The sequence below is a fragment of the Otolemur garnettii genome, unplaced genomic scaffold (genome assembly GCF_000181295.1).
Source record: "Otolemur garnettii isolate 467f Iridium unplaced genomic scaffold, OtoGar3 scaffold00140, whole genome shotgun sequence".
Taxonomy (NCBI): Eukaryota; Metazoa; Chordata; class Mammalia; order Primates; family Galagidae; genus Otolemur; species Otolemur garnettii.
This window is the reverse complement of record NW_003852535.1, coordinates 930,886-957,726: the sequence shown is the minus strand read 5'-3', so window position 1 is coordinate 957,726 and position 26,841 is coordinate 930,886. Positions and strand designations below refer to the sequence as shown.

General features: G+C 56.7%; 2 protein-coding genes across 2 annotated transcripts in view; one reads left to right on the top strand and one right to left on the bottom strand.

Moving 5' to 3' along the window:
• The window catches only part of MACROD1 (MACRO domain containing 1), a 151,639-nt gene extending 133,946 nt beyond the window's left edge, over nucleotides 1-17,693 (top strand). Inside the window, exons 4-11 of the mRNA XM_003798595.3 lie at nucleotides 2,732-2,761; nucleotides 15,885-16,001; nucleotides 16,436-16,557; nucleotides 16,661-16,691; nucleotides 16,879-16,952; nucleotides 17,184-17,265; nucleotides 17,364-17,398; nucleotides 17,571-17,693. Of these exons, the coding sequence (XP_003798643.1) occupies nucleotides 2,732-2,761; nucleotides 15,885-16,001; nucleotides 16,436-16,557; nucleotides 16,661-16,691; nucleotides 16,879-16,952; nucleotides 17,184-17,265; nucleotides 17,364-17,368 (461 nt within the window). The 3' untranslated portion in view covers nucleotides 17,369-17,398; nucleotides 17,571-17,693. The remainder of the gene's footprint in view (nucleotides 1-2,731; nucleotides 2,762-15,884; nucleotides 16,002-16,435; nucleotides 16,558-16,660; nucleotides 16,692-16,878; nucleotides 16,953-17,183; nucleotides 17,266-17,363; nucleotides 17,399-17,570) is intronic.
• A 148-nt stretch (nucleotides 17,694-17,841) lies between these two features.
• Nucleotides 17,842-26,471, bottom strand: OTUB1 (OTU deubiquitinase, ubiquitin aldehyde binding 1). The gene is made up of 7 exons (XM_003798596.3): nucleotides 26,263-26,471; nucleotides 24,562-24,623; nucleotides 24,225-24,323; nucleotides 19,616-19,734; nucleotides 19,343-19,427; nucleotides 19,035-19,229; nucleotides 17,842-18,891 (listed from the first exon to the last, which is right to left on the bottom strand). The coding sequence occupies exons 1-7, from the start codon at nucleotides 26,318-26,320 to the stop codon at nucleotides 18,694-18,696; spliced, it is 816 nt and encodes a 271-aa protein (XP_003798644.1). The 5' UTR covers nucleotides 26,321-26,471; the 3' UTR covers nucleotides 17,842-18,693.
• Between the last annotated feature and the right edge of the window lie 370 nt (nucleotides 26,472-26,841).

Here is a 26,841-nt window from a genome sequence, read left to right as displayed (position 1 = left end):
GTAATGACCAGAACCTCGAACCAAACACAGGGGTGCGTGGGAAGCAATAGGAGGAGGAGCTGGGGGCTCAGGCCTAGTGCAAGGGGTGGCGAGATGGGAAGAGTCAGCCACAGCCTTGAAGTCAGAGGTGCCTGGCCCTGGCCTGGGGAATGAAAGTCTAAAGCTTTCCTGCTGTGGTTGTGCCCCTGGGGAACACCTGTGATGCTTGTGGACACTACTGCCCCTGTGCTTGTTCTCCCCAGGCCTCTAAGCCATCCTGCTTGGACAGCCTGGCCCAGCTTGGGGGACCTCAGAGGCAGCTTTATGGGCCACCATGTGGCCAGGCCCCTAAGGGGAGGGGGGAGCTGAAGAACTGAGTCCAGGCCACTAGGGCTTCCCCTGGAGCCCCTACCCATGGGACTGCTGGGCATGATGAGCTGTGTGAGGGGAGCATTGCAGATGACTTCCCTGCCATGACCATGTCCTCAGTGTGCAGCCCAAGTCTGAGCCCCAGAGCTGGGCCTTACCTGCCCTTTCCCACCTGTGGCAGATCACACCACCTGGCCTGGCTGAACTCCCTCTGCCAAGGGCCCACCTCCCTCCTCACAGCCTGGCCAGGTGGGCATTGGGCCAGTTCACCCTCCACACCTGGCCCAGGAAGACCACACATGATGGAGTTTGGGGTGCCAGACAGGTAGGGGTTCTCATGACCCTCTGATGGGGCCTGCAGAATGGCAGGTCAGCACCCCCTCCCCGCCTGCCCCTTCAAGGCTGGCTGCCAACCTATTTGGCACCATGCCCTCTTTGGGCAGCTTCCAGCTCATTTTCGGTTGGTGTTAATTAAGAGAGAGAGATGATGGGGGGAGGTGAGGAGGGTTGTGGAGGGCAGCTTCCGACAGCCGCCAGGACTGCCCTAGGGCCTGAGGGGGACCAGAGCTGGACCCATTGACCTGAGATGCCCCATTCTCCCCTGCGGGATCCTGGGAAGGCTGTCCACGCACCCTGCCCTTTGCTTCTGCAGCTAGACCTGCCTGAACATCCAAGAGGCCCTACTGTGTGCTCTGCCCAGCTTGGAGGAGGCAGGCCCTGGCCCTAGCCCTAGCCATGGGAGGAGCCTCCTCTGACAGTTCCTCCTACAGTCTGCCTTGAGGTCTGCCTGCTTTGTGGTTTGGCTTTGAAATCAGACAGACCCAGTTCCAATTCTCCTACTGCCACTGTGTGACTCAACCTCTCTGAGCCTCAGTTTCCTTCTGCCTAAATGGGACTGAGCAACTTCCTTGTGGCTTTATTATGATAACAAGTGGGATTGCTTCTCTGTGGTACACTCAAATCTGTGCCTGGGAAATAGTCCTGGGTCAGTGGAAATGTATGTCCCTGGGCCAGAGGCCCCAGCCAGAACCACAGGGGCTGGGCCTTTAGTGCCTGCCTGGGTGCCCCACTGGGGTCCAGCTCCCCAGACTACCACAGCCATACCCACCACTCGCTGCTACCTCTCTCACCTCCCCCACTCCTGCTCTGGGAGCTCCTAGCTGCTCCTCGCCTCTCCATCTTAATTAGCTGCTTGTATTAATCTCGCAAGTAACGTGGCAACTTGCAGCCCTGGGTTTTCGGGCTGTGGAATTAATTATTCCCTAAGCGAAGAGCTGTCAGCTCTGGGAGACCAGTCACTCGGAGCCACCTAACACCACTTAGCAGCGTCCACAGTGTCCTCACAGCACTGGGGGGCTACAGCCTAGCTGCCCTGAAACGGCCCCCACTGCTGGCCCAACCTCTGCCCATGTCCCCTGACTCTGCTGCAGAAAGGGTTGCGATGACCCTGGAAGGTGGGGTGGGCGCTGAGCTGTGGGAGGGGCCTGGGGCTGCACCTGCCTGCCTTGCCCAGCACGCTTCCCGTTGAGGGCTTGTCCCAGATGCAGGCTGCACAGCCAGAGCCCATGCTGGGTGGCACCGACCTGTACAGCCCTGACATTCCAGCAGAGAGGGGCTGCCAGCCTCATCTTGCCACCATGTCACCACCTGGGAAGGTAGGAAGGGGCAGCCAGCCAGGCAGAGCGACAGGGACAGGGCTGCTCAGGAGAGTGGCTGGGGCAGCAGCTTTCTGTCTAGCTCTGCCTGATGGTGCCACCTCCAGTCCAGACATGGGGCGGGAACCTGGGCTCTTCTTGTGGTCAGACCCAGAGCTGAGGGTCTCTCTCCTTTGACCTCAACACCAATCCTGTGAGCTGGGACTGTTCTCCATTTATACATAGGGAAACTTGAACTGGTTTTGGCTCCAGTCATGTGTTCCAGGACCCTGGAATGGCACATCTTGCCATCTACACCCCCAGCTGGTTTCATGCTCTCAGGCCTCCTGCTTTGTCCCTGGGCAGCACCGACCACTGGTGCAGTAGTACAGTTTGGCTCCTAGTCTATGTCCCCAAGGGCAGGAACCAGGCTGCCCTGTCCCCACCAATGGACCTTGGGAGATGCTTGGGGGTGAAAGAATGAAGGGCCCTATGGCTGGCCATCTGCCATCCCAAACCCCATGCAGATTCACTGGGCTGAGTGGGCAGGACTTGGTGGCTCTCCTGTGTCTCCTCCCCTGCCACACTATAGACCCGGGTGGGGGAGCTTCAGTGGGAGAGAATTCCCAGCCCCTTGTCTACCTCTGGCATCATCTACCCCTCCCAGGGCATGGGGGGACCCCACTGGCAGCTCACCCATGTCCCACAGCACCCTGCCCCACTGACCTGCCTGTCTCTCTCTCTTGCAGCCAACAGCTCCCTGCTCGGAGGCGGTGGTGGTGAGTGGACCTTCCTATCTTGGGTGAGGGCTGGGGGGAGTGGTACCGTCTCTTCTGTATGTCTCTTCCTCTCCTGCCCCAGCCTCACAGAGCCCACCTGCCCCCATCCTCCACCTTGGCCCTTCTTCCTGTCTCCTGCCAGCTCTGCTGGCCTGGTCTGCCCTCACTGAAGCCAAGGCTGTGACCCAGCAAACCCCTCACCCTCTTAGTGCCACTCGCTCTGACCTTGGGAAGCCCTGTCCCCCTTGGCCTCAGCTTCACCACCTGAGAAGGTAAAAGTGTCTTCTCTGCCCAGCCCTGGCACATTGCATGGTAGGTCTACAGCTAGAACGGGTCAGGGAAAGGCGGGGAGAGCCTGCACAGCCAGCCCTGGGGATGGCTTTCGCTGTTGAGAAGGACCACCAGGAAGCAACAGTGCTGTGGACCAGGCAGGAGGTCAGAGGTCCGGGTGGGCTGCCGAGGATACAGGCCTAGGTTGTTAGTAGGTGGAAGGGTCATCCCTGTGTCCCCAGCACCTGCCTCCTGGACAATCTGCCCACCCAGACCACCCCCAGCCCCTCACCCAGCCCCCAGCCCACAGCGGGCCAAGCAACTGCTGTCTGCGCAGGCAACAGGATGATTGGTGAGCCAAGGGGCAGGGGTTAATGCGCTGTAGGATAAATCCCGGGGACCATGTTTACCGCAGCGGTGGCGGGGCCCAGGCCAGGTTTTAAAAGGGGGAAAAATAAAAGGGGCGTGAAGGTCAGGAATAAATAAGAACGCGTTAAGAGCTGTCGGTGACCAGCCAGGATGCAGGATGGGGGTCTGTTTGTGGCTGGAGTTATTTCCCTCCTCCCTGTTCTCCTCTAGCTGTCCCCATGGAGGTCACAGCTACCCAGAGGCTTCATGGCATGAGAGACTTTGCTGGGACTGTGGGCCCCTGGACAAGCCATCTAGGACCCTCTTCCAAAGCCCATCGTTTTGGAGGACTTGGGGCCTGAGCTGATTTGACACCTGCCCTGCTCCACCCCCACCTTCATTCATTCATCACTCAAGGATTGAGCACCAACTATGTACCAAGGCCTGAACTGGGTGCTGGGACAGACACTGCTGGGCACAGACGGGCCTGTCCCCCGAGCTCATGGTGCAGATGAGAGCAGGGCCCTCTATGCTGTGTGATGGGTGTGGGAGCTCAGGCACCGTGGGAGCTTAGGTGTCAGGGAGGGTTTTGGAAGGATGTGGCGCCTCCACTGAGGGAGGGATGGGATAGAAGGGATGGGTGGAAATCCAGTGAACAGTGGTGGGAAAAGTGTCCCAAGCAGAGGGAACAGAACAGGCAGAGACTGGAAGTGAAGAAGAGGGTGGGTGTTTAGGGGAGATACAGGAGCTTCAAAGACCAAGAGGAGCTGGATCTTTAGCCATTCAGTTCAGAGAGAAACAGAATCAACCAAAGATAAATAAATAAAAAGAAAATTTTATAAAGGAAGATGCAGGATCAAAAAGGTGTGGGGGCTGGGTGCAGTGGCTCACACCTATAATCCTAGCACTTGGGAGGCTGAGGCAGGTGGATTGCTTGCACTCAGGAGCTGGACATCAGCCTGAGTAAGGGTAAGACCCTGTCTCGACTAAAAGTAGAAAAGTTAACCAGGCATTGTGGCAGGTACCTATAGACCCAGCTAGCTACTCGGGAGGATGAGGCAAGAGGATCACTTGAACCCAGGAGTTTGAGGTTGTTGTAAACTAGACTGATGCCATAGCACTCTACCCAAGGTGACAGAGTAAGACTGTCTCAAAAAAAGGTGTTGGGATGCCACATGCTGTGGCAGGCACCTATAGTACAAGCAACTAGGAAGACTGAGGCAGGAGGATCGACTGAGTTTGAGGCTGTAGTGAGCTATGATCTTGCCTCTATACTCCAGCCTTGGTGACAGAGACCAAAATCCTGACTCTTTAACAACAACAACAATAAAAAGGTGTGGGCCTTTCAACCCTAAATCAACTAGGGTCTTTTCTGCCCAAAAACCCTGCCAGGGCTCTCATTTCACCCAGAGCCAAGGCCACAGTCCTGACCGTGGCCCACAGGGTCCCAGCTACCATTCAGACTCACCTCCACACTGCTCACCCTCTGCACCCTGCAGTAGCCGCCCCAGCCTCCCTGCATAGGCCTGGCCCACTCCTGCCTCAGGGCCTTTGCACTGCCGGTTCCCTTGGCCTGGACCTCTATTCTTCCATCTATCCACGTGGCCAATCCCTTCACCTCTTACAAGCCTAACTGGTAGAATGCCCTCTCTCAGCAGGGCCCACCCTGAGCCCTACTTGAAATTACAGCTCCTGCTCTGCCCTACCCTACCAGTCCCTAGCTCTGGTTTTTATTTTTCTCAGAACACCTCACTCCTTCTAACATGCAGCATAATTACTTATTATGTTCCTTATCTTCTCCCCCCTGAAAATGAGAGACTGTGTGTCTAGTACCCACAGCTGGCTCTGGCGCATATGGCAGGTGCTTCATAAATGTTTATTGAGTGAATGGGTGAACTGCAGGTAAAGGGGGGGGGGTGGCCCTACACATTAAGTGAAGGACTTACCCCAAAAGCGACAGGCAGAAACTTTGGAGAATTTCAATAGATGGTCTAGTGACCTTACTCCAGGAAGTCAAGGAGCACTTGTCCTGGCCAGATTTGGGGTACAAGACTTTGGAGGGCACAGTAGGGGAGTTCCCTCTAGTTTCCCTTCCAGATTTGGGGGTTAGGGGAGGCTGGAACAGGACCCTCACATGGCCTGACACAGAGATGGATGGGACAGGCATGACCCAGGAGGAAGTGGGCCTGGAGTCCAGCCTTTTAACGCTGGCCGAGATTTATGGAGCCACTGCAAGTGCTCGCTGGGGCTGTCATTCTGCTAATGTGATTGGAACAAGGTGGGGGTGGAGGGGAGGGACCATGGTAGGGAGGGATGAAGCACCTGCCTGGGGCTGAGATGGAGCTGGGCCAGGTCCCCAGTGTCCTCTGCCCTTCACCACCTCTGGTCCACCCAGCCCCAAACCCCAGTTTGTGGGGCCCGGGTCCCCTGACTCTGCATGGATGGACCCTGTCCTCTCATGGGGCCTGACACCTGTGCTGCAATGGCTGGCCTCTACCCCTCACCCTCCCATCCAACCCCACTTACCCCCTCTGCCTACTCACCCACCCTGGTGCTATCCACACCCTGGCTTCCCTGCTTAAAAGGGGTGATTCCCTTTTAATCCACTTGCATTTGTATTTGTTCTTCATTGCCTGTCATTCCATCCTGGGACAGAGCTCTAGGGGGATTCTGAGCCCTAGAACGGCCCCAGCTCTGTGATAAACAGTCAGCAGTTATGGATCTCTTAGTTGTGCCTTCAGCAGGCCTGGCTTTGCAGTTCTCACCATCTAAGCCCCCCATTCATATTCCCCCAGACTGCCTGTCCCACTAGAGGAAGGTGTGGGTGGCCCTGTGAGTTCCCACAGATGGGGGCCTGGGCCAGGCCTATAGGGCTTTGGGTGAGAAGTGAGGTGCAAAGCCCATGGGGAGCCAGGAAGGGAGTCTACAGGGCACCCCCAACCTCAGTGGGAGGCCCCAGGAGCTGCTGGGACTAAAGGGACTTTAGGAAGGTACAGAATTCCTGTGCCTGCCTCATTCAGGGGCTGGACCCCCACCAGGCCCTGAGGCCAAGCTAGGTGGTGCTGGCAACACAGTCTAAGGGAGCCCCTCTACTCCCCTGCCCCCTATTCCTTCCCGGGGCTCCCTCTGAGTTAGGGGGGCTACGCCAAATGCTGGGACTCAGGATTTGCCTCAGCTCTCAAGCAAACATGGTTTAGTCTGCAAGGTCCCAGCAGAGGGGCCATTTGACTTGGGCCCTGAAGGCTGAATAGGAGTTTAGCAGGTATAGCAGGGTGGAGAGTATCCCTAGGAGGAAGGTGCTTCTATGGGGAGGCCTGATGGGCCTGGGGCCTGGGGCCTTCAGCCCAGTAACTGGCAGACTCACTCCTCTCTCCTGCCCCCCTCCTAGAAAGCTTTTACTGGCTCAATAAAAAAAATTTTTTAAACACTCTCCTATTGTATGGTAAGAAAGGAGGCAGGTCCTAAATCAGGATGGGAATGGACAGGGCCCTGACGCGTGTCTCTCCTGTTTATTAGGACTGAAATGTTTACTCGGCGATAAGGAGCTGGCTTTCTCAGGGAGATTTGTGCGCTCTTTTTCAATTACCCCTCGTCTTTCTCTGCCACTTTTGCACTAAAGGGATAATAAATGTATCGGAGCGTTTCAATTATTCATCTAAATCATGACTGTGCCTGCCACGGCCAAGCTTTAGTGACAGATTAATTCAGGGCCGCCTTCTTCTGCCTGCGTGGCCGCCATCTCTGTTCTGGCCTGGCCAGTGCTGGAAGAGCCAACTCCAGAGGTGGGTGAGAAGGGGTCAGGCAGGTCTCTGGCAGGTAGGCAGTGCAGGCTGGAACCTTGTCCTCATCCTCCACTCCCTGCCTGGGACCTTCTGGAGGTCAGTAGGCCTCACTCAGACCTGCAAGAGCTGGCAGGTGCCTGGGAGGGTGCAGCCACCCTGCACTCCTGCCATTCGCCTCTGCACCCTCCTGCCCCCTTTGTAAGTCCATGTGTGTGTCCTGCACTCCAAGTCCCAGGTGCCTTATGTCCAAGAGAAGCCAGGTTGCTGGGGGACCCTCACTGCCCTCTCCTGGCTCTGGGCCTTTGCACATGCTGCCCTGTGCCTGAGAGCTCCTCTCTCCTTTTGCCACACTTTCCCTCCTAGTTATCACCTTCCCACACCAGGTCAGCCTCTCTGACATGCCTTGCCACATGTCCAGCACCATCCTGATTCTGGGATATGGCAGCTTCTCCCTGTCCTAGGCTGACATTGTGCCACCCTTAACAATCAGACTCTTGTTTGTGAGGTTATTCAAGCACTACCATCTCCCTGTTAGACTCCCCCTAGGGCCATGAGCAGGCAACAGGTGCCAAGGGTAGACCTGTCTGTGGACCTTCCCACCCCCGGGTGCCTATGCTGGTGTGGGTGCCCAGCTCTCCCCTGGCTATACCATGAGGTCCCTCACCACGTTCCTTGGGGCATACCCTGCCCCCTACCCTGCCATCTCCCCCCACACACACACAAGCCTCTCCTCTGTGTCCCTCCTCCCTCTCTGTTTCTCTCTCCCTGGCCCATCTCCCTTTCTCCCTTGTTTTCTCCCCATTTCTCTTTCAGGCTCTCCCTCCATTTCTCATTCCTTCTGGCTCCCTCTTCTTTCTTGCTGCTGGTCTCTCTCTCTCTCTCTCTTCCGCTCTCCTGGAAGGATTAGCCAGGCCCTAAGTATTCAGACTTGACGTCCTTCCCTGCTCCGTTCTGCACTATCTCGAATCACGAAGCAGCCCAGCTAATCCACAATTGCTTCTTGTGACCACTGGGAAAAGGCTGGGCTCGGGCTGCTCCAATTAGCTCAGCCAGGCTCAGCGGGTAGAGTGTGGCCTCCATGCCCTATGGCTGCCTCAGCTCTCCCATGGCCTGGCTGTGTGCAGCCTGGCACCTGGCTGGGCTGGGCTAGGCTCAGGAGCAGGGCACCTGCCAGTGCACCGAGTAGCATAGGTTGTGTAGGATGTTCTGACCTGGCAAAGTGTAGAGGTGGGGCTGCATTTCAGCATGGAATAGACCCAGCATGACAGGAAGAGGGGACAGCAAAAAGCCCTAGAGGCCACCTCTTCACATCCCTCCCTAGGTCAGAACTTCCCACTGTGCTGAAATCAATCCCAGATCCCTCCCCACCTCACCTTCATTCCTGCTGCCCCACCTGGCTGCCCAGCTCACCTGGCTGCCCAGCTCACCTGGCTGCTGGTGCCTGTTCCTGGCAGGCCTCTGCCCTGGCTAAGCCCTCTGCCTGGACCTCTCTCCAATCTTCTTCCCAAAGCCAGTACTTTCTCATCGCTCAAGACTCTGCTCAGATGCCACCTCCTCAGAGGGGCCTCCTTAACTGCTAAATCATGCCCCCCTTCCCCCACCCTCATCCAGCCCCATTGTCTCCTCCCATTTTCACTTTCCCTGGCATAGGGCTAGCGTGTGGGGCTCCTCCCCCATCTGTTGAATGGCCCTGGAGTAGGGTATTCATCTAAGGCAGAGGCTGGAGGGAACCCCAGGGAATCCTTGAATGTTTTGTTGGAGCCAGGATTTTATTCAGCGGAGCAGTAGATTCTGTGAACAAGAGGTGACATGCCCTTCTCCAAGGAAAGGCCACTGCCCCTTCCTGACACTCCTGCCTGCCCCAGTTGATGATGATGATGATGCAGCCAGATGTTCTGAGTAGCCACTGTGTGGCTGCTGAGCCTCCCCCAGGTCTCCTGTCTCCTGACCTTGGCACCGTGGGATGCACCATTAGCATCTCCATTCTGCAGATGAAGAAACTGAGGCACCAAGTCCCTGGAGCTGAAGCTTGGTCCTAACCCCCCCCTCAGCTGGCCCTCCCTGAATAGGAGCAATTGTGGACTCAGCCCCCAGGTGGGGACTGGCCTGTGGCCACAGTGAAGGTCGGGCAGTCCCATGGGACTAATGCTCCACCCCCAGCAGGCAAGATGCCACCAAGCCCCTGTATGCAGCTGCCACCAGATTTTTAATAACAGGAGTGATTTTTGCATGATGAATGAGGCACTGCCGTTGTGTACATAATGAAGCCCTAATGTTTTCAAATCCCCATTTAAGGAGCTGATCTCACCCCGTAATGAATTTCAGATCACATCACGGAACTGTCGTCCATCCATCTTCTCCACAGGGCACCCACCCGCCTTGGCACTGATAGGGTGGGGCCTGATGAGGGTGGGCTCTGCATCCCCTTGGGCTGAGCCCAAGCCTAGCACAGAGCCACAGTGGGCTTGGGGTTGTTGATTGAATGAGTGACCAGGAAGGTGTGGGCACAGGCACAGGCTGTTCTGACAATGGGGGTGCTACCCCGGGTCCTGGCCTACGAGTTGAATGGAAGCCAGAGGTAGAGAGTGTGGGGTGGGCTGGAAGAGAAGAGGGCACAGGGCTATTTACCCAGGCTTTATGAATGTGCCTCCCCTCTGTGTGTTGGGGAGCTAGGGGTGCAGGAACTTAGGCATCTGTCCCTGGTGCAGTTGATACCTTTTCAAGGACTGTTTTTCCATCTGCATGGGGGGCCTGGCCCCTTTCAGACCTGGCATTCAGCATTTCTGTAGCCCTCCTTCCAAAGAGAAACAAGGACAAAACATGCAATGCTGAGGTCTAGGTGGCAGCTCTGGCTACACCAGGCATAGCTGCTGTGAGCAATCCCAGACTGGTGCCCAGTGTCCCCCAGAAGTGAGTGGCCCCCAGACCCTTGTGTCTTGCTGGGCTGGGAGGCACCCCATTCCCCAGGTGCCCAATCCAGCCTCTACCTTCCTTAGGCCTAATCTCACCAGCCCCTCCTGCCTTCTTACTCAAGGAAGTCCCCTGGCATGGGTCCCATCCTTGGGGAGCAGAGGCCCCAAGAACATGACAGGGCATAGAAGTCTTACCTGTGGAGTTGGCGGCTTAACCTCAGTCCCCCCATCAGGAAAAAGGGGTGCCAACAGGTACTCTGGTGCAACCTGTTACTGAGTGCCCACAACACAGGAAGAGGGAGGCGCTAATTATACACCTTGCTGTACAGATGAGGAAAGCAAGGCGAAGGTGACCCAACAAGTGGGTAGAAGAGCTGGTGGTAGCTCCTGGGTCAGGCGTCACTCAGGGCTGGGTTGACTCTGTAACTGGAAGTCCTGCCGCTGCACAGCCTGAAGGCTCATTTCAGAGGCCTGAGGTTGAGCGAGAGGGAGGAGTCTCAGCCCCCTGGGGATGCAGGCCACTAAGCCACCCAACCTGTACCCAGGCACCCTCACAACCTGTCCCAGGACCCTCCCTGCTTGCTTGGCTGCTGTGGGGCCCACAGGAGCCCCAGAATGTTAGGGTGAGGGAGGGGCTGCCCAGGTAAGTGCCATGTGACTCTAAGAAAGTGGCTTCGTTTCTCCAGTCCTGGTCACTCCTTCTATAAATGGGGTTAGTGGTGTAGGCCTTAGTCTCTGCTCCTCCTCTACCTACGAGACCTGGGACAAGTTCCCTCACCAGCCTTCAGTCTCCCACTCCCAGCCACTCCCAGCAATTCCCTTGCAGCCAGGGTCCTAAGACTCAGCAAGGTTAAGTGACTTGCCTAAAATCACCAGCAATCTTGTGGAAGGAATTCTGGGAAGAAAAATCCCAGAGGGAGGGCACGGGGTTGGCCCTACGGGATGATGAAGTGGGAATGGGTGAGGAGAAGAGGGGGTCCTGTCCTCTGGCAGGGGCACAGCTGCCCCACTGGTCCCCAGGCCACAGGCCTCCTCATGTTCCTGTAAATAATTAATTAGCCCCTGCTTGCTTGTTTGTTTAGCATGAGGAATGCTCCCCCACTGAGACGCATTTATTGCTGAATAAATTTAAATATCTAATCTTCGCTTCATGAATATTACAGCACCCTAAATAGAGGCCAATGTATCCTAAGTGCGGAAGGCCCCACTGAAGCCTGCCTGCCGCCCACCTCTGCCAACTCTGGCCCTGGCCGTACTTCCCTCCCCATACTTCCCTCCACCCAGACATCCCCAGGCCCTGAGCTGTCATTCAGGCCAACCTGCCCACCTTCCATAACATCTTAGGATGAACTGCAAGGAAGGGTCTTCCGGCTCGGGCCCGTGGCTCAAGCGGCTAAGGTGCCAGCCATGTACACCTGAGCTGGTGGGTTTGAATCCAGCCTGGGCCTGCCAAACAACAATGATGGCTGCAACCAAAAAATAGCTGGGCGTTGTGGTGGGCGCCTGTAGTCCCACCTACTTGGGAGGTGGAGGCAGGAGACTTGCTTGAGCCCAGGAATTGGAGGTTGCTGTGAGCTGTGATGCCACAGCACTGTACCCAGGGCGACAGTTTGAGGCTCTGTCTCAAAAAAAAAAAAAAAAAAATGAAGGGTCTCCCAAGGAGGGAGGTGCCTGAGATCATGGCAGAGGGCCAGTAGCTGGTCAGAGGAGGTCTCCAAGGGCTTCCAGCAAGGGCAGAGAGGGTGCCCCATGGCAGCAGCATCTGAGGAGGCCTGGGGAAGAGGCTTATGGAGGAGGAGGAAGTGCTCAGGTGGCTGGAGAAAGTGGGGGCTGCCAGTCAGCTATGTGGGGGGCAGCTGAACAGTCCAGAAAGATGAGTGACCTCAGACCACTCAGCAAGGAGAGGTCCCCAAAGCAGTCCCTCTATTGGGAGGGGCACATGTTGGTGTGGGACAATGTCCAGGTGCCAACATAGAGGCAACAGGTAGCCCAAACAGCTTAGAACAGGGGAGTGAGTACCAGCCAGACAGCTGAGGATGGACAGAGGGAGAGTATACCACTGAGCCTGGGAACCCAACCTTCCAGTTATGTGACACTGGGCAGTTTCCCCCTCTGTGCCTCGGTTTCTTCTTCTACAAAGCAAGAAAAATGACAGCACCTTCTGGGATGGCTGTGAGGATCACCTGAAACACAGATTTCACTGAGCTCCACATCTGCACGGCTCCTACAGCAGCCAAGGTCGCCTACAGGGTGGTTAGCACCTGAAGATAGCAGGCAGCTGGTGTCAGGTGGCTGACAGCACTGGGGCAGAGCCAGAAGCTTCTAGAAAAGCTGGCTCACATAAGAGAGATCACATAAGACAATGGATGTGCTGGGCGTGGTGGCTCATTGCCTATAATCCCAGCATTTTGGGAGGCTCACTTAAGCCCAGGAGTTTGAGATGAGCCTGAGCAACACAGGAAGATCTTTAAAAAAAAAATTAGCCAGGGCGGCGCCTGTGGCTCAGTGGGTAGGGCAGTGGCCCCATATACCGAGGATGGTGGGTTCAAACCCAGCCCCTGCCAAACTGCAACAAAAAATAGCTGGGTATTATAGCGAGCACCTGTAGTCCCAGCTACTCGGGAGGCTGAGGCGAGAGAATCCCCTAAGCTCAGGAGTTAGAGGTTGCTGTGAGCTGTGACACCACAACACTCTACCAAGGGCGATAAAGTGAGACTCCGGTCTCTAAAAAAAAAAAGAATTAACCAGGCATGGTGGTGGTTGGCTGTATCCCCAGATATTCAGGAGGTTATGAAGGAGGATTGCTTGATTCCAAGAGTTTGAGGCTGCAGTGAGCTATGATGATGACACCGCACTCCAGCCTGGGCAATAGAGTAAGAACCTGTCTAAAAAAAAAAAAAAAGCAGCCAGGCAGGTGCTTAACAGGAGGGCTGGGATTAAGGAACCAGATCCAGGAGCTTAAGGGTGAAAGACAGGGAGGAGTGGTCTTCTGGCCACTGGTGGAGAAAGGCATCATCCTCAACTTGGCAGAGAGACACTTAAGAAGGGTCCTACCACCCACGTGGGCTCAGTCTCCCCAGGAAAGATCCAGCTTTTCTGCTGACTCTGGTGGGGGTTAAGGTTTATTTTGGTGGTTGAGAGGCCTGTAGAGGAGACTGAGGTTCAGTGACCTACTATGAATTGGGGACACACCGCCTCTCACCAGGCAGGCTCAGGGGTCAAGGCTTCAGCTTTTCCAGCTGCCATGGCTCAGGCAGAAGGAAGGACGTTTCCCTGGGATAGAACCCCAGGAAGCTACCTCCTCCTCCAAGTCTCCAGGACTCAGCTTAGCACAAGGTAAGAGCCAGGACAGGACCAGGAAGTCAGACCCAAGGGATCTGTGGGTAGCAAGCAGGTAAGGGGTCGTTGGGGCCTATGCCCCCCACCCTGAGAATGACAGGTGCAGGGTTCCCCCCAGCACTTAGGGAGGAAAGGGGGTGAGCAAAAGGCTGGGATATGGACAGGGAAGGGCGCAGGCAACCAGGAGGGACCAGGCCCTGCTTTGGCTTACTGCAGCGGAGGGCAGGGCAGGGGGTCCCTAGGGCCTGTCCCTCATCTCTGGTTTGGGGAAACCTCTCCCCTGGGCACCTGAAGGGCAGTCACATGGCTGGGGAGGGGGGTCTAGCCCAAGACCTTTGCTAGCAGCAATTCCAACCCACTCCATCTCTCTCGTGCCCCCCGGTCAGCCCTGAAGTCCTGGCTGCAGGCCTGTTCACTTCTGCAGGAAATATTAAACCCTCGAAACACAGATCTCACTGAGCTCCACTTCCGCACAGCTCCCACAGCGGCCAAGGTCACCTATAGGGCAGTTAGCACCTGGAGATGGCAGGCAGCCGGGTGCCAGGTGGCTGAGAGTACTAGGGTAGGGCCAGAGGCTTCCAGAAGAGCTGGCTCAAACACACCCTTGTGCTCCCCCCTTATCCACCATGAACACCTGTTGACACACCTCTCAGCCCAGAATTCAGTGTACACACACCTCAAACATGCCCAACTGTCACACTGTCATTAATAGGCAACACACACATACACCTCCACTTATACCAAGTCCTGGCTTAAGCATATTACAAGGATTAACTTGATTAATCTTCCCAGCAGCCCTATGAGGTGTGTACAACTATTACCCCATTTCACAGATGGGACAGCTGAGGCCCAGAGAGATTAAGCGATGGGCCCTGGGTCACATATCTGTGACTGGCAGAGCTGGGATTCAAACTCAGGCTGCCCAGCTCCACAGCCCCTCCTGTTAAACACTGAGCTAGGTGCTTCCATGGCATCCCTACCCAGAACAAATGCGCTGCACGACGGAGTCCAGGTTGCATGGTGCCCTGCAGTGACTGCATGCCCTGCCTTCAGGCTGCCTCTCAGCTTCCCCCTAATAGAGTGCAGCTGCCTTCATCCCTGCACAGGAGAAGAGGGAGCAGGAAGGACCGAGCCCTGAGCCACTCTCAGGGCTCGCTCAGCCTCTCCATCCACCCCATCCCCACCCTTGAGATGCTCTGGGAAATCACCTGGTGCCAGCTACAAGTGAAGTCACATAATTAGGTTTAATTAGGCCATACAGGGCACAAAACAGCAGGAAAGGGGGGGGCAGCTGGTGTTCCTGAACCTTTTCCAAAATGCTGGAGGGAGGCAATGAAGGAGGAAGGGCCTCAGTTTGTGCGTCTGTAAAATGGGGAAATGATGGTCCTTTCCTGATGCAGGTATTGTAAGCACCAGGGAGCTAGTGCACGAGGAGCTCCTGGCACTGGCCTGGGGTAATCAACAGATGGGCTATGTTCTCTTGGCCAGCATTCTGGCTTTTCTTCCAGGGAAAAGTCACTGTCCCCATTTTCTAGTTGAGACAGTGGATGCTAAGAGAGGGAAAGGACAACTTTCCACAGCTGGTGAAGGGCAGGCCAGCACTTGACTCAGGCATGCCGGTGCCCTATGCACTACCTGGGCAAGGTCAGGCTGTGGAGAGCTACTCCTCCACGCCTCTTGCTGCACTGGAGTTGTTTATCTGGGCCTGGGGTCCCCAGGGTCCCTCGCAAGACCCTGGAGCCACCTGCAGATAAACAAGCCCAAGCCCAGCCGCAATTAAGCAGGATGCGCTAATGAGGCGCCTTGCTAACTAGCAGGGCCTTGTGCGCTCTGAGACACCTTCATCCGTGGCGGGATGGACTCTAAGAATGGCGCCCGGAAGAGACTGGAAGATCCAATCTGTCATTTGTATCTAGATGGCCTCTACTTCCTCCTATGTAAAATGGGTCCTAGAGTTTGCAGCCTCGTGGAGTAGCCCTGGGAAGTGGCCTTAGGGATGGCACCAACTCTGAGACCCAGGCGGAGACGGCGACTGTTCCCGGGCCCAGTGGCGCGTCCGGGTCAGAGCTGGGTGGTGTAGATGGGTGAGGGGGTTAGCTTACCCTGTCACCCTGGCTGGGGCTGAGGTTCCTGCCCCGGCGGACCCCGCCTCCTGGATTAGGAACAGCAGGGTGAGGTGGGCGCGCCCCCTGCCGGCCGCCCCATGCCTCCTTACGCCAGGGCCCTGGCCGGCTGCAGCCCTCTCTGAGCCTCAGTTACCCCATATACGAAAATAACCCCGGGCGGGGGAGACGCGAGAGGCCGGAGGCCGCGAGGAAAGGTGCGGTGCCTGGTCCTAGCACCACCGAGAAGGCTTCTTGAGATTAAGAGTGCTCAGCCAAGGGCGTCAGTCTTCTCTGTAAGGCGGGGCCAGTCAGGCCGGACTCCGCAGAGATGCGGGGAGCCCCACGGCTCACATCCTCTCTCCCACAGTGGACGGCTGTATCCACCGGGCCGCCGGACCCCTGCTCACCGACGAGTGCCGGACCCTGCAGAACTGTGAGACCGGCAAGGCCAAGATCACCGGCGGCTATCGGCTACCAGCCAAGTGTGAGTCCCCAACACCAGCTGTGGAGTGCAGGCAGGGCACTTGTTACTGAGGAGTTAGGAGTACGGCCCCTACAGAGTTGCTGGGGGCCTCCTCGAACAACTCCAGAAACAGATGAGGGCGGGGAGTGGAGGCTGGGACTGACCCTGACGCAAGGCGAGAGCCCAGGGGCAGCGCCTTCGCGCCCAGGTCCAGCGGGCACGGTGGGGTGCGCGCGCAGCTCGCGTCCATCCAGCTGTGGGCATGAGGGTCGGATCGGTGTGTACGTGTGGATTCAGGCTCGAGGGCATACCTGGTGCCCACATGTCAGGGTCCTTTCACGAGGGGGTGTCTTCGAACTTGGGGGAAGGCTGTTTCCTGTCCCTCCAGCATAGACTGGTCCGGGGAGACAGCGTAGAGACACCCCGGCTGGTCTGACCTGTTCGCCACCCTGCAGACGTCATTCATACGGTGGGGCCCATCGTCCAAGGCGAGCCCACCGCCAGCCAGGCTGCTGAGCTCCGCAGCTGCTACCTGAGCAGCCTCGACCTGCTGCTGGAGCATCGGCTCCGCTCAGCGGTGAGAGGAGCCGAGGGAGGCGGGGCCCGTGGGAGGAGGCGGGTGGGAGGCAGGGCGCAGTGACGATGTTCCAAATTCCTTTCACTCCCTACCCTTGCATTAGGCGTTCCCCTGCATCTCCACCGGTGTGTTTGGTGAGTACGAAGATCAGCTAGTCGGGAGTGGGCAGGGAGCCCAAACGCAGGCAGAAGGCGGGGCGTGGTGGGTCCGATTCTGGCACAGGCAGTGGGCGGGGCAGCGTCAAGCCGCGGCGGCGCGTGGCGGGGACAGGGGCGGGCCAGAGCCCCTCACTCGCTCACTCTCGCCTGGCCCCGCCCCTAGGCTACCCCAACGAGGCGGCGGCAGAGGTCGTACTGGCCACGCTGCGCGAGTGGCTGGAGCAGCACAAGGACAAGGTGGGGCCTAGGTGGGAGTCTGCATCCAGGCTTGTCTGACCAGCTCCTGAGCTGTCCCCAGGGGAACAAGGGTGCTGGGCGTAGGTTGCTGCGGGCCCTCTGTGGCCCCTTACTTCCCTGCAGGGCGCGCACCCAAAACTTCCTCCGCAGAGGGCGCAGGGCGAGGCAGGTGTAAACCTGCAGGGGCGGGGTGTGGTGGTTGCGGCCCAGGCTGAGGAGTCCCTGGCACAGGTGGACCGGCTGATCCTCTGCGTATTCCTCGATAAGGACGAGAACGTCTACCGACAACTGCTCCCCTACTACTTCCCTGTGGGTATGTGACCACGCCCCCCACGGCGCCCGCCCTCAGCCAGCCCCCACCTCTGCCCCACTCCTCCCTGGGGCAGGCTCTCACTGTCCTCTGCCTTCCAGCCTGAGGCTCCCGCAGCCCACCCTGACCAGGACTGGTAAGCCGGGCCTGCCCTGCGGAGTGGCTGCCCTAGACTAACCTGCCCACTAACACACCCGCTCACCCCTGCCCGCGCTCACCCCCACGCAGGGCGAGGGAAGCCAGAGAGGCTGCAAGGGAGGGCAAGAGGAATCCCACAGCAACCTCTGATCTTTGTGCTCTGCCCTCAGAACTGCCTGCGGGACCTCGCTCCCACCTCTGAGAGGGTGCCAAAGCCTGCAGCCTGGCCACCCTGTCCCTTCCCACAGCGCCCTGCTCCTCAGGAGCCTAATAAAGACCATTTTGCGCAGCTCCTACTGTCTGAGCTCTGACTGGCCTGGGTTGGGGTGAGAGAGGCAGCTCAGAGGTGTTGGTTGGAGCCCTTGAACACAGCTTCGGCTCAAAGGGGCTGGCAGGAGCTCTAGGTGAGCCAGGCGGTGGAGGCACAGGCCAGACGGCAGAGGCAGCAGCAGCACTTCACATTTATTTAGGGCTGCCCCAAGGAGCTCACAGCCTAGAGGCAGAGACCCCATATGTGCTGGGGGGGAAAAAAAGAGGTGAAGGCAAGAAGGCAGGCAATGCAGAGACACCATGGCCCAAGCAAAGGGGGTGCAAAGCAGGCACAGGCAGAGGACCTAGGGGCGGGGCCGGACTAGGGACCTACAAGCCCTGCCTAGGTTGGACTGAGGATGAGCATGGGTTTGAAGGCTTTCCCACCAGGCTGGCACTGCCTGGGGGGCACAGTTGCCCCAGCTCCTCTACCTGCCCTGAGCCAGGCCCTAGCATCACATGGACTCCATGCGAACCCCTGAGAGGGCAGGAAGCTGCCATCTGAGACCATGGCCTGGACAGCACAGGAGGCAGGGCCTATGAGGGAGCAGCTGGAAGGGCTGAGTAGCCCTGGGACCCTGGGCAAGTCCCCAAAGAACTTTCATGATCCCATGGAATCCCCTAGGCCAGCTAAAGAGGGAAAGAAAGTATAACTCCAAGGGACCAGGCCAAGAGGCCTGGCCCCATCAAAACTGCTCCTTGTAGGGAAGCTTGGGGATAGACAGGTGGAAAGCTGGGGGACCCACCTGGGGATAGGGGGACAGCCAGACACAGAGCAGCCAGGCGGGCAGGCAAGCAGCAGCAGAGCAGGGACACGCACACACGCGGCTCACCACCAGCATCCCCTTTAATAAAACACGGAAGGTCGTGTGACAGGAAGAAGGGAGGTGAAATAGAACCATTTACAACCACAAAAAACCTCTGTACATTTCTAGCGCCTGGCAGAGGGGAGGGCAGGCAGGGCAGCGGCAGGCTGGGCCAGCCCTATTTGTAGAGGATGTCGTAGTGTCCAGGCCGGTAGAGAAGGTAGACTTTGGGCTCAGAGCCCTCGGGGAAGATATGTGGGTTGGTGGTGCCGCCTTCGCCACGGTCCATGTACTCCACCTGGATGGACACACTGAGGGCCTGGGCCAGTGCGATGATGTGGATGTGGTCGCTCTCCTTGCACATGGGCTCCACCTCCTATGGCACAGGTGCAGGTCAAGCCTAGCCTCAGTGCCCCTCCCAGGCACCACTGAGCCCCGCTGTAGTCCCAGCCCTAGTGCTCACCACCCCAAAAGGAAAAAGGGAGGGGCCCAAGGCAGGGGTATGGGGAGAGGTGGCACCTGCTGGCAGAACTCCTTGACAGTCCGCCCACCCTCGATGAAGTGCTCGAAAAACTTGCTCTCCCGCTGCAGATAGCCCGACGTGAGTAGCCGCAGGTAGACCACAAGGTAGTCTGAGGTGCTCTGGTCGTTGAAGGAGGCCAGCAGGTCGGCTACTGAGGTCTGCTTCTCCACTTGCTCAATCAGGTCCATGAACTGTGCCCACAGAGGGACAAACGGCAAGAGGAGGGAGGAAATGGGTCACCCCCACCACAGCCAAGTGAACTACCCTCCACCTGGCCGAGCCCAATGGGGATGGTAGGGCTCACCGTGTTGTGGAAATCCTCAATTGTGAACTCAGTGAAGCCCTGGGACACTAGGTCCTCTTTGCTCTTGGCAGACACAGCCTTGAACCTGTGGATGGCAGAGCAGGGAACCCAAGAGGGGAGCCCAGTGACCAAATGGCCCAGCCACCATTGCCCACTTCAGACAGAAGCCCAGCCTGTCACCTGACCGAAGGTGGAACTATGTCTCCTCTCCACCCAGGGAGAGAAGGAGCCCTCACCCACCTCCTGCAGTGCCCATGAGCCTGCCCTCCTCACCGCTGTAATTCCTTGCTGTCATCCAGCAGCGCCTCCAAGTGGGAGAATCCAAAAGCTCGATAGAAGCAGTTCCCATCAGGCCTGGTCTTCCGGATGTACGAATACTTTTTGTGGAGGTCCTGCATAGAGGCAGCAGCCACTCTGACCCATCAAGACCAGGCCACAACCAGGGCTGGCCAAGTACCCCCAACAAAGGTCACCCACAGCAGGCAGCAACCAAGCTCCAAGCTCCTGCCACCCTGCGCCCCTGACTCTAGGCTGCTGAATGTGCTGATTAGAGTTCCTCAGTGCTGCTGGGCCTCAAGGGCTGCTTGTTCATAAAACAGGTGAGTGAGGCTTGGCACCCATAGCTCAGTGGTTAGGGCGCCAGTCACATGCACCAGAGAGCTGGTAGTTTGGAACCTGGCCCAGGCCTGCTAAATAACAATGACAACAACAACTAAAAAATAGCTAGGCTTTCTGGTGGGTGCCTGTACTCTCAGCTACTTGGGAAGCTGAGGCAAGAGAATCGCTTAAGCCCAAGAGTTTGAGGTTGCTGTGAGCTATGACACCACAGCACTCTACCAAGGGCAACACAGTGAGACTCTGTCTCAAACAAACAAACAACAAAAAAAACCAGATGAGTGAATCTGCCCTTGACCAAGGCAGCTTTTCCAGTTTTGTTTTGTTTTGTTTTGATTTGAGACAGAATCTCATTTTGTCCTCCTAGGTAGAGTGCCATAGCGTCACAGCAACCTCAAACTCTCAGCCCAAACGATCCTCTTGCCTCAGCCTCCCAAGTAGCTGGGACTACAGGTACCTGCCACAACGCCTGGCTATTTCTGTTATTGTTGCTGCAATTGTCACTGTTGTTTGGCAGGCCCAGGCCAGGTTCCAACCTGCCAGCCCCGGTGTATGTGGCTGGCACCCTAGCCACTGAGTTACAGGCACTAAGCCATGCTTGGCTATTTTTAGAGACGGGTTCTCACTCTGGCTCAGGCTGGTCTCAAACTCATGAGGTCAGGCAATCCACCCACCTTGGCCTCCCAGAGTGCTGGCATTACAGGCGTGAGCCACCTTGCCCACCCTGCTTTTTCGATCTTTCAACCCAAGAGAATTTCCAGGGAAGCAAATCAGGGCAGGGTGCAAGGCCAGGCTCCATACCTCAGCCAGGCAACTGGGACCCCACTGCCCAACCCAGCTCAGTCCCACTCTGGCAATAAGAGGTCTTGCCTTCCAGGCCTTCACCTGCAGCTCTCTCAGGGCTAGCTCAGCCCCCTCCTCTCCTGCAACCTACCCTGCCCACTCACGGGTAACATCTCGATGCAACCTTTCCTGGTTTCCCCCAACACAAAATGGAGCGTCTTTGTCTACCGCACCTCCCACACTCACTCTCCTGGACTGGGCACTCGCCCGCTCCCCTCTCTCCCCTTGCGTCCTTTTTCACTGAGACTTCCTCAGCCCCCACAAGTCGGATGGCACATTAACCCTCAGACTTCTCTGCCATTCCTCAAAGGATCTGCCTGCAGAAACCTAAGTGGTCCCTCCACTCTGCACCAGCCTAGCCTGTGCCCTTCCTTAGGCTCAAAGACAGTAAGTACACACCCTTTGCCCGGGCCCTTCTTCCCAGCTCATCCACTCTCTCTCTCCTGCTTTGGACCAACACACAGCTGGTTCTTGCTTTAAAATGAAAAAAGTTCTTGACTGCACATTTCTTTCCAGCTACCACACCCCATTTCTTTGCTCATTTACAGCAAAACTCCTCCAAGTAGTCTCCACTTCTCTCCCATGGGAGGCTCTGACTCTAGCTAAGGTCACAAACACCCTCCTCAGCCCTCACCACCAGTCCCCACCTGGATACTTCCTCCTTTGAGCTGTTGGCCCCCACCCTCTCCTTGTCTTCCCCCTACCTCAAGCTACCACCAAACCATACAGTAAGTGCCCTTTCTCAGGACCCTGTGTGTCACCTGCCAAAGGACAGTCATGACACATACTCATGCACAGCACTGCATATCTTGCCCAGGCCTGGGACAGCTGCTGTACTTTTAAACTATACTTGCTCTTTTGGGGGGGCGGGCAGAGTCTCATTTTGTCCCCCTGGGTAGAGTGCTGTGGCATCACAGCTACCTCAAACTCTTCGGCTTAAGCGATTCTCTTGCCTCAGCCTCCCAAGCAGCTGGGACTAGACATGCCTGCCACAATGCCTGGCTATTTTTTGGTTGCAGTTGTCATTGTTGCTTTAGCAGGCCCAGGCCAGCCTTGAACTAGCCAGCCTTGGTGTATGTGGCCAGCACCCTACTCACTGAGCTACGGGCACTGAATCTATATTTGCCTTTTAGGATTTAAACAGCCCCAGATGGAAACCCCAGCCCTGGATTCTGATTTCATCCTCACATCCCACCTCCCCCACACATCTGAGTTGTCCCACAGGCACCTCAGCCTGGTGCTGCTGACCTGCCACCCACTACTCCTCCCCCAGCTTCCTTCCCCACCTCAGTCAACCGCAGCACCGGCCTTTTTGTTCTTCATGCCCAGTCTTCCAAACACTGCCAACTTCTCCTTCACCACCTTCCACACACCCAGCATCCAACACTTGTGACCACCCTGTATCTCTGCCACTCTCGCCCTCAGGGGATTTTTATCACAAATGCCTCATGGCAGGGCTCCCTACCTCCACCTCACTCTCTTCTTACCCCAGCGGCAAGAGTGACCAGAGTCACTTGCTAGATGTTCCCTCTTGCTATGACACCCCCCCAAACCCTCAGTCTAGTCACACTGACCTCTGTCCCCCCAGTACCTCGGCCTGCACTGTTCCAGACACCCCAGTACCCACTCCTTTCTCTTCCAGTCTGTGACTCAGGTGTGCCCTGCCAACCACCCTGCCAAACCCTCCCGCTTTCCTCTCCCTTTTGTTTCTCTCCTCTGCACCTACCGCCTGCTGACGTACCACACATCCTGGGGCCCTCTTTGCCTGTGTCTGTCCACCCTGAACTGTGGGCCGGAGTCATCGCCCCACCCTCCATGCCCAAAACAACACCTAGACCACAGTATGTGCTCCGTAAACATGGAGCCAAAAGTGCAGGACAATACTGAGCCCGAAGCTCTGCTGCTACCAGGCTGGCTGCTGTAACTGCTCCGAGCACTCATGCCAGGCACGATGCAGAGGGCCACTACCTGTTCTCCAATTAAACCTGACAGGAGCCCATTTTTCAGAAGAGCAAAGTCTGCAACCAGGTCTACCTGAGCTGTCACAGCCCTGTCTCTGCCCAGGGAGAAAAGGTGGGCTTGGGCACATTCCTGCACAGACAGCATGCTTTAGACTTTCACATGCACTCAGTGACTCAGTGGGAGGAAGCTGGGGTGCCACTCTGATTTTACCCAACCCACCACATGGGGAGAGCAGGAATCCAGCACCTGCCTGCATCATTTCCTTTAGCCCTCACACTTGCCCTGTAAGATAGAAGACATCTCTACCCAGACATGAGAAAACAAAGGTGGCTCCAATTAGTTCAGGGTGTGGCCCAGATCATACAACTGGAAATGAAGCCAAAACTTGAACCCAGGTCTGTCTGGCTCCAAAACCAGTAACTTCATCTCACCATGGGCCTCTTGAGAAATCACAAACACCCCAAACAAGGGGTTTGAGTAGCTCATAGGTCACACAAGGCTGGATGTGGCCTGCAGGTGTATTTGGCCCACACAGCATCTTAAATTTGCATTAACTGCCAACTGTTAGAAGTCAGGAAATTGGTTACATCTGGCTCCCCTTGGAAAAACAGATCTGGCAATGATGGAGCAATAGGTATGAACACTCCCATTTGCCCCAAGGGCTTTCACTCCCTACCACTGTCTGGCTAATACTGTGGTGTCTTCCTTGTTCACCACCTGCCAGCTTCAACTGCCTGGGTTATTTGCCTGGCTATCCAAAGGCCTTCCCTTCAGGTGGAAGGTTCTAAGCATTTCTATTCTCTGGCAGGGGGCGGGGGGAATATGGGAAAAGTAAAATTTATAAAACCCCCACACTATGCATTAGATACTGTTTACCTATACCAACTGTCACATTTCTAAGTCCACAGCTCACAATCTTAGAAAGCGACTGGTGTACTTTCCTCAATTTGTGTGATGCGGCAAGGCCCTGAGCAGAGTTCTACAGCCCCCTTTCCCACTGCTGTCTGCCTCTCCACAAAGAGGCGGCAGGAAGCAGGTTGTGGGACACACCCTTGCCTCAACCGTTCTGCCTAAGCCAGCAGCAGCCTGGTCAGCTCATGTGCCACAGAAGTCATCAGCTCCTGCCCAGCCTAGACCTGGCCCCACACAAAAATCACCTCCCTGTCTCACATCTCACAACTGCCTCATGGGCAGATCCTTTCATTATCTGAGTTTCACAAGTAAAGACACTGATGGTTCAGACACATGGAAGGACTTGCCAAGGATAAAGCTGATGAGTGGCACAGTCTAGATTTGAGTTGGTTTTTTTTGAGTCTAGACCCTGCACACTTCAGCCAGCAACGAGGTGGCCCCCAACACCCTACCCTCTCAGGGGACAGGCCCAGCAAGAAGTGGTCTGAAGCAGGCACGCTCCTGCTTCTACCCGTAGAGTTCTCCCTGGCCTCTCCAGCCAGGCTCCCACCTTGATCTTCTGTTGGTAGATGTTGTCATCCTCAGCATACTCCTTGTATAGGACCGAGAGCTCCAGCCGCTCTGATACCAGCGGGTTTTGCACAGCAATCTGCAGGAGGCAGGAACCCATCATTCTCTGGCAGGGAAGATGGAGTAACCCATGCCTAACCACCAAAGCACCTATAAAAGGGAGTGCTGGGCTGGTGTCTCAGTGGCACAGTGACCTCCATAATGCATCCAGTACCTTGCATAGCCTGAGAAGTGGCCTTCCAAAGCAGAGAGAGAATAGGCCTCAGACCCAGACTACAAATCTTCAATTGCCTCCCCTGCCCTCTTCAGCCCCTCACCTCTTGCTGAATTCGGTCCTGCTGAGCCATAATGGCTTCATCATAGGCCAGACAGTTAACACCTGAAAAAAGGAACAAGCCAAGGATTACAGTGGGTTTCAGCCATCTCCACTGCAGGAAGCTGGGCCAGGGTCAAGAGCAGCCCAGGAGCAGGAGGGCAAGCATGAAATCTGGAAGCACTTTTTTTACAACCTGCTCCCCTCCAACTGTGTTAGCTTGAAAAGTCCCTTCATATTCTGGGCTTTTGATTCCTCATCCTTAAATGAAGGGTAGAGGCATCACCCTCAAATCCACTCATTCTTCCAGCTCTGACACTCCCTTCCTCCCTGGTTTCTAACATCACTTCCCAGCAGCCTGAGAATACGCTGGGGCCTGGCAAGTCTCTTGGGGAAAGTAAGAAGAGGAGGCAGAGTCCTGGGCTAGAGGGAAGCTTCCTGTGAGCCTGCACTTTACTCGATCACCCTCTTCATCCTCCTGCTGTCCTGGGTATTGTTCAGGGTGCCCATTTTACAAATAACAACACAAGGGCAGAGAGGTGAAGTAATCTGTTCAAGGTCACAACTACTAAAGACCTGTGGTCAAATCTAGGTTTGTCTTAATTCCACTCTGAGCTCTTCACACAATACCTAGCCTTTGCAACCTCAATGCAGAGACTCCTCTCTCAACTGTGAAAGGGGCCAATACACCACTTTCCTTAGAGGCCTACCATTAAGTACTCTAGAATCATGCGTGAGCCAGGCAGGTCCACTGTGTGGATCACACTATGAGCAGCCATTGGTGAGGAGCCAGAGGACCTAAATTCCAGCCCTGGCTCTTTCATACATGATTCTGAGTGAGTCCCTTCTGAGGGCCTGGGCTTCCCAGTTCTCATTCCTTTAGGTTTGCAAGGGAGAATGGGGTGTGTGTGCTAAATGACTTTTAAGGTCAACAACCCTTTTGGGCCTGGCCATCCTGAATTCTCAGCTGGGTGTTGACCCATCCCCTACACTGCTCATAAAGGGCTGTCCCTCCCACCCAGGTGACCTACTCTGTTCCCAAGGCCCAATTCAAAGATGGGAAATAGAGTGAGATCATTTTTGAAAAACCCATCGGCTTGGAGAACTAAGATAACAATGCTTCGGCAGGTGGAAAGGGGCTGCAAGGCCAGAAGAGGAGGGTCTATATGAAAATGCCACAGCCCTAAGGAGCAGACACCAACAGCCCCTCACAGCCCAGCGCTGCCTTCTACATCCCAGGCCGCCCGCCCAGTCCTTTGTGCTCCGCAACCTGGGGTAACTCGACGCCTTGCAGGCGCGGCCCGCTTTGGATCAGGCAGGCGGCTTGGAGGCTCGATCCCGGTCTAGGCCTCAGCCTGACTGCAAGGACCGGGCCAGGAGGGCTCCGGGGCCCAGGCCCTGGCAGCCGGCTGCTCAGGAGCTGGGCGGAGGGCGGGGCGGCCAAGGCCCCGCCCAAGGCGCGCGCGAGGAGGAAGGGCTGTGGGCCTTCGCCCGCCTCGCCCTCCCTCCTGCCCCGCCGGGGGTCGCGGCGGCGGCGGCTCTTTCCATTGTGAGGGGGAGGGGAGGCAGCGGAGGTGGGGGAAGGGGCCATCCACGCGTTTCGCCTCGGCCGACCAGCGGCCCTGCTTCTCCGACCTCCTTGGGAACAGCCGACTCGGCATCGCCCCTGCTAGCCCAGGCCAGTCATCCCTCCCTCCATCCGTACCTTCGGAGTCGCTGCCTAGCGGCTCCTGCTTCTGCTGCTGAGGTTCCTCCGCCGCCATCTTTAAACAGCGCCGCACTGCCGACCGCTTCCGGGTTACCAGGCGCCCTCCTCCCGGAAGTGAGCCCCTCCTCGGTAACACCCCTAGCAACTGGATCCCCTCTGGCGTCGTCTACTAATGGGCTCTCAGGGTTAAGGCGGCTGCCGGCCCGCGGCTCTGTCAAAGGCAGGTTGCCCCTGCCGGCACCCTGGATTGGGTCCATCTTCCCAGTCTCCCAAAGTCCCGGTGGTGATTTAAGAAGTTCTTGGAGCCCATTCCGTTTTCTCGTCACTGGAGTTTGAAACTCAGATTACGTTTCAAATGAGAGATAAGTAGGAAAACGAAATTAAAATCACCAAAGGCAACATTCCTGCTGTTGGTTCCAGCACGCATCAAATGCGACTGAAGCTGCTGTGCGGAACGTCACGCCAACGTCGTGATGCCCCCGCAGACCCCACACCACGCCCCTCCCCACCGAGCCTGGCGCTCTCAGCCGGTTTCCAGCAGAAAACGCATCCCTCTGGCTCGGCGCCTGTGGCTCA